General features: G+C 41.7%; 1 protein-coding gene across 1 annotated transcript; it reads left to right on the plus strand.

Annotated features, from left to right (window-relative positions):
* The first annotated feature begins 239 nt into the window (after positions 1-239).
* On the plus strand, positions 240-3,547 carry LOC121894475 (globoside alpha-1,3-N-acetylgalactosaminyltransferase 1-like). The gene is made up of 3 exons (XM_042407089.1): positions 240-421; positions 1,619-1,681; positions 2,006-3,547. The coding sequence occupies exons 1-3, from the start codon at positions 388-390 to the stop codon at positions 2,962-2,964; spliced, it is 1,056 nt and encodes a 351-aa protein (XP_042263023.1). The 5' UTR covers positions 240-387; the 3' UTR covers positions 2,965-3,547.
* Positions 3,548-6,892: the final 3,345 nt, after the last annotated feature.

A 6,892-nucleotide genomic window follows, 5' to 3' on the forward strand; every position in this document is an offset into this window, starting at 1 on the left:
TACTTTTTTCTTTCCTTGTTTGTGTCTACTCTTCCTGTTCAACTCCTCCCATTTGCCCAGATTCCCAACACATCTGGTGCTTTGGTTTTGCTTCAAAACTGAATACTGCAAAAGCTTAAGGAGGAATGGAGGGGGGGCAAATACGTGAAGAAAAGGGAGTGGAAAATATTTAAAAAGCCAGGAGAAGAGAAGAGAGGGAAAGAGAGGAGGCAAGGCATAAAAAAAATAATCATGGGCGGAAAACTGTGAGTTAAACAGCACATTTCCAGGAAGAGACAGAGTGAGAGCATTAGAGAGAGAGACAGAGAGAAGCAGGCAGAGATTTTTTTGGCAAAAATAGTGGCCTCAGACAAAGGTTTGTGTGTTTGTTCAGCAGCAGGTCACAGTATGGCGCTGTTCCCATTCTGCAAGACGCCCGCAGGTCAGTACAACCTCAACAACTGCTCCACCTCTTCTACTTGTGTCATTGTTTTCCCTCACTTGTCATTGATTTGTGACTGCTGTATTTGTTCATGCTCAGTTAAAGCACTTGCCTTTAAGACGAGGAGACTCAGGTTTGAGCCAGCAAGCAAATGAAATACCAACGATTTTCAAAGCTTTTCTCAGAGATTTTCTATGAGCAATTTGATCCTGAAAATATGTCCAGGAAGGCAATTCGAGCACTTGATTATTTCAAGAAGTCTTGTGCATTCGTCTTAAATCTCTTGGCTGGTGATGCACATCAGGAGAACGTATGTGGTGAATAAACATCTACTTTCACTCAATTGTGCTTCCACTCAAGTTCTATCTCATGAAGTCATGTGAAACTTTTGGCTCTATTCCAATCTATCTTCTTAAATCTCTAACAGCCATCAGTCCTGTCTGCCCTCTGCTATTTATCTTTACTCATGCAGCTGTAGATGGCAATGTTTTATTACGTTGTATATCCCAGCTTGTTCAGTTGAGGTATCACTTAGCGTTTTACTTAACTTCCTCAAAATCAGAACAGGACTTTGCCCTGTCCTTCACTCTGTACACTCTTATTATCTTGTTGTACATCAATAGTTAGACAGAATTCTACGAATTAGAATTTTATTTAAGTATATAAATAAAAACACTGTCCCACACATATCCATGTCTTACACTACTACCTGATACATTTCAATCCATCGTACACACCTTTTGGCTTGAATAACTATCAAGTAATGTTATATAGCCTATACACATGCAGTGTATTGTGTAGGCTATAGTGTAAAGCATATATATTGCAGTATTGCACATGCTTTGACGATTATATTACATTATTGGTGCAATCACAGGTTGCTACATTTTCTAAGGGAGATATTACTTCAGCAGCACATTCTTTTCATTCCGGTGAGTTCAGGTCTTTCTACCTGATAGGGTTTTAAAGGAACATTTATAAGTAGCATGTATTTAATTGAAGAGCATAGCAGCTATCACTGATTTCATTACATTTGCTTTTATATGCAACCACTTTTGTGTAAATTTTGAATTGCATCAAGGAAAATTTAACATGAGCCTACAATCGAGATATCAAAATCTCTTTTATTTCAGTTATCTCATCTGTATATGTGCATGTGTTTATCCATGTGCATTTGTGTGTTTGTCCTCCAAATAGGAGCAGTCAGAGTGACCAGACTACAGCTGGTCCTGTACGGCTTTCTACTGTCTCTTATCATATGTAAGTGTACAGAAGAATTTGTGCTGCTCTAACATGTTGTGCCAGAACACTACAAATGCACATAAATATTTTGCTTCTAGCACAGTAAATGTAAAATAGTTGTCCAGTTTTACAGTCACCTCAGTTAAACTAAGCGAAAATAGCTTTTTGTCTCTTTCAGAAAGGTTCATTCCTTTCACCGACAGATTGCAAATATGCAGCATGTATGGTGAAAATCATTTCAATGACAACAGTATACTTTGTAAAAACTGCCACTGCTATTTCTTCTACAGACAAAATGTTTTTTTGTGTTGAAATAGTAAATTGTGTATTTTGACTCCTTAGACTTCCTCCATGGACGTAAAGTCGGTGTCAGTGTGAAGTCACCTCATCCTTACTTTCACGCCGTGGAAATGGCTGGGGGAAGAGGAATGACAGACATGGCCGCTGTCAAGGCAGCACCAGCACAAACTCCTGTAGAGACACCTTGGGGTGCTCCTTTAGTGTGGGGTGACACCCGCAGCTCAGCTTGGCGTAGGACCAAATATGCACAACAGGGAATTCGTACAGGTCTACTAGCCCTAGTGGTGGGAACTTATGCGCAGTACATCCGGCGTTTCCTCTCCTCAGCGGAAACCTACTTTCTCCCTGGTCAGATGGTCACATACTACATTCTCACAGATAATCCCCGTTCATTGGATCCTTCCATTGAGCTGGGGCCTGAACGAGAGCTGAAGGTTGTTCCTATTGCGGAGCTGCCTGGGTGGGGAAGGTTGGCGCAGCGCCGTATGACTCTGCTCGCTGATGCCATCAGAAACCCAATTGGCAGTGAGGTTGAATATATCTTCTGTGCTGACGTTGACCAGGAGTTTGTGGCCCCTGTGGGTGAAGAAATCTTTGGAGATCTCGTGGCCACGTTGCACCCAGAGCTGTATGGGATGCCACGAAATGCATTTCCTTACGAAGTCGAAGAAGTCTCATCAGCTTGCGTAGAGGAGGATGAAGGAGACTACTACTACACCTCTGAGCTGTATGGAGGGCTGGTTTCTGAAATGTACAAACTGGCTCGTGCCTGTTCTTTGCTCATTCTGCAGGACCAGGCTAACGGGCTAACGGCCAGGGGCCTCGAGGAGAGCTACCTGAACCGCTACCTGATCGATCACAGGCCGACCTGCGTGCTGTCACCAGAGTACAGCTGGTGGGACTCGGACCTGTCTGCTGATGTACCTGTGCAGAGGCTAGTCTCCTTGGGGAGGCAATGTGAGGCTTTCGATAAGGAAAAGAGAGAGCAGTACAGATGTTGAGGACAACTGTTTTTGTGTTAAATTTTCTTTGGAGAGGATCTCTGCTCAAGCACGCATTTGCATTTTCTTTACCGCACTTTGGAATTGTCTTTTCATTTTCTGATCTCTTTGCTAGTAAATGCTGCCTGAAATAACACAGAAGCAAACTGCACAATCTGCTCTCAATTAAAGAGCCATTTGTGTGAACGGCATCTCTACATGCTCACTATCTCCCCCACACCAGACAAAAAAGAAATTGACCTGTCTCTTTAAACGAAACACTGTCCTCTCCATTAATGTCAGCCTCGGAGATACTGCTCCAGTGGCTTTGTGGTCAGCTGCGATAAGAGTCAACAGTGTAAGTGCACACTTTCCCCGCAGTGGCCAATCATTAACTGCAAGAGCTGCTGTTTCAAGGTCTTTAAATACCAGGTGAGGGGGAAAATGGATACAACATGATGCTGGTTCTCCAAGCTACACATGTATAGAAGCTACCGTGTATAAGCTTCAGCAAAAGCAAAAACAGTTTTGAAACTGGTTCAGGATCTATGTAAGACGTTTTTCATAAAAACTGTTATTTTCCCCCGTCTATGCGGTGAAGTAAAAGGTAAACTCAAATGGCTTCATGTAGGTGGTTGTTATGTTGTCTATGTGTCTGCCTCCCTCTCCCTCTCCCACACACATACACACACACACACACACACACACACACACACACACACACACACACACACACACACACACACACACAAACACACAAACACGCTCCCACATTCACACTCTGCTTTCTCATCCTTGTGTGCTGTGTTTTAATGGGAGGGTTAAACAGCAGCAGATGGCTCTTTCTCACTGCCAACAGAATCTGTCCTCAGGGCCAGATCGCCACGTGGAGTTGAAGTTGGAGGTGAACTGCAGATAATCCTATGAGACTAATTTTCAATTGTTTTTCACTAAGAATCCAGATGATCACTGCTGGCCACGCACATTTTTTTTTTTTTACACAGGCTACCTGCTGGCTATCCATACTGAGTGCCCCTTTTCATGCCATAATGCAAAGCAGTTTAAAGAATTATTGGCTTTAATCCCTGTCATGTGGTTTACTGGTGGTCAAGGAGCCTGTTGGCAGCAGCATAACTTAAAGCAGAGGAATAGGCAGTATAGGAATCCTCAACAGAAAAACCAACACGCCTTGCTTCCAAGATTATCAACATTAAAATAACTTTATTGAATGATAACAGATGGAAATCTCCCATGTGCAAACAAAGATAACAAATAGGCCTCTGTAGCTATACAGAGAGGCTCACGTGCAATTATCATAATGTAAAGAGTTCTGACCTCTGCAAAAACAAACGGTACGGTCTAAAAGCTGTCTGACACTTGTTGTATTTCTTTTCCTATTATAAAGCAGTCAGCCATCCCTATAATGACACTTGTGAGTACACTAGCCAAAGTAGTAGTTGTAGTAGTTACACTAGCCAAAACTACATTAATAAAAAAAGTGAAAAAAAGTAACTTTCCTTCAATTTGCTATCGGTCAACACAGTGTAGTCTGTGTGTTTGTTGGTTTAAAACAATTGTGACCTGCTCAAACACAACTAAATAAAACCCATCAATTAGCACAACTGTTTATTATGTAATTGGCTAATTAATAGTTTGTCCCCAAAATAATGAGCTCAAGGTGTAACTTTTGTTTTTTACCACCGGTCTTGTTTTGTTTTTACTCATGTGAATGTGTCTGGCATGGGCCTGTACCAATTTATGACTGCACAAACAACAAGAGCAAGTCAAGGTGAGTCAACCTCTCCTCTCTTTTGTGCTATAAATCAGTCCTGTACATTTACAGACAGTGAACACGAGGATAATTTGGCAGTGTGGAGTCTTCAGCTCACCTGTCCTGCATGTGTTTGTGCTGAAGGAGGGCGCTGGAGCATCTGGACAAAACCCAACCCCAGGATGTTGCTGTGAGGCAACAGTGCTTGCTAATGAGCCACTGTGCCACCGCCACGCCTGCTTATTAGTCTCAGTTACAGGTCACTTACAGGTACGCTGAACTGCTGGAGGCTTTTTGATGATGGTGCAATTACTCAGTCACGAGTAGGTGTTGATGATTTAATTCCCCTTCGCCTCAGTTGTGTTGTGTACTCAATCACAACATTGTAAATACATATTAAGGTAATTTAAGTAATGAGCCAATTCAGGTTGTACATCACATGGCAGATTCTCATCTGCCAAAATGCCACAGACAAATCATACAGTATGATCTCAGTAAGTACCGCACTTAACCCCAGCTCTATTAGGATGACCTATCTTTGAACTTACATGTGAATGTGTTCAGTCAATACCTCTTTGCCTAAAGTTGACTAAACCGCGTAGACAATATTTTAAAACCGTTATTGTGCAAACATACTGTAGTTCCAACAAACAACTCAATTGGCAACGTAGATGAAAAACTAATTCAATCATTATCAATGTTTAACCATAATCAGAACCACATGAACATATGACCAGACACAGAACAGCAAAGTTTGATGATGACTGATTGACTTAGTTGATGTTCATCAGAGAAGCTTTTCATTCACTTTTTTCAGCGGGTGTGGGTAGCACTACTTGCTGGATTTTCCTTCATTAGCAAAATAGTAAAGGGTCACATGGGAAGGACAAATCAGATTTTGAAAAGAAAACAGCAATTGTAAATGGAAAGACTCTGACCTTGCAACAGAAAAGTAGCATCTTTACTGATTTTTGGCTCGAGGCTCAAGCCACTAAAACATGTCTGATTAGCACCAAAACCGGAGTCTGGCCGAATAATACACTTACTAATGATTAACCTCTGTAGTTATTCAGAGGAGCTTGAGGGGTAGACGGATATCTCTGGTGTTACTCAGAACTTTAATGAAAAGTAATATAGAAGAAAAAAACAGTGAGTAAGGACTGAGCAATGTTAATTCACCCCTATGTTGAACAACTAATTTAGCCACCTTTGAAAATACTAGTCAGTGCTCCCTCTTCATGGCAAACTAGTAACACAATTAAGAAGAACTTAACAGTTATCAGTAGTCTTCCTGGGTTTAATGTTTAGCCTTAAACAAAGAGTGTGTAATTTTAACTTATTCTTCACACTGTGCCCTTAAGCTTCCATCAGGTGACACCTTCAGGGCTTCAGTAAACACAAAAGCCCTAAAATCAATGAGACCTATCCACCCTAAAGCCTTTATTTAATTGTTTGCACAGCAGGCGGCCTGTCAGACAAACCAGAGCACCTTCAGGATTAAACAGACTTGGTATTTAAAATTAGCACGTATTTAAACAAAGTGAAAGCACAATACAGGAAATGCAATGCTCTGAGGCAAAGCTGTCAACCCAGTCAGAGTTGTGTTTCATTATTGTTGAGTAGATAAAGGTGTTGTTACAGATTTGACACTGTCCACATGTATGAATTTTCAAACAGACTTTATTAACCTCACACAGTGCTTGTGAAGTTTATTGCAGTTTATTTTGAGAAATAGGAAGAATCGATTTGTTGATGGGTTAATGTGCAAGAAGTTTCCAATAGTTTAACATCTGTGTGTGTGTGTGTGTGTGTGTGTGTGTGTGTGTGTGTGTGTGACTTGTCAGGGGGATGGGTGCGGTGAACAGCTATGGTAATCTGCTGGATTCACACAAGCCTTTCCCCACCCTGCCCGAAGCTATGCCACACCAAAACATGCTGCCCTAATCACTAGGTCAAGGGGAGTGACACTGGGAGATAGTGGAGGTGCCACTCACTGGGGGGCACACTTTGTGCCCATTGTGCTGATGTCACATTATATCCCACATCATTAAAGAAACCACAAGAAAGAGGATTATAAGCCAATTATGGCTCTGAAAAAGTGGTCCAGGGTGACTCTGGCACATTATAAGAATTTAGTGGGTGCATGGGGGCTACAGCTCCTAAAAGTAGCTCAAATAA

Source organism: Thunnus maccoyii, chromosome 3, assembly GCF_910596095.1.
Source record: "Thunnus maccoyii chromosome 3, fThuMac1.1, whole genome shotgun sequence".
Lineage (NCBI taxonomy): Eukaryota > Metazoa > Chordata > Actinopteri > Scombriformes > Scombridae > Thunnus > Thunnus maccoyii.

Bases quoted from the DNA above. Each gene is read 5' to 3' on its own strand.
- LOC121894475 (XM_042407089.1), top strand. From the start codon at position 388: ATGGCGCTGTTCCCATTCTGCAAGACGCCCGCAG. The intron at 422-1,618 runs GTCAGTACAACC...TCCTCCAAATAG, and splicing joins ATTCTGCAAGACGCCCGCAG to GAGCAGTCAGAGTGACCAGA. The intron at 1,682-2,005 runs GTAAGTGTACAG...TTGACTCCTTAG, and splicing joins TCTACTGTCTCTTATCATAT to ACTTCCTCCATGGACGTAAA.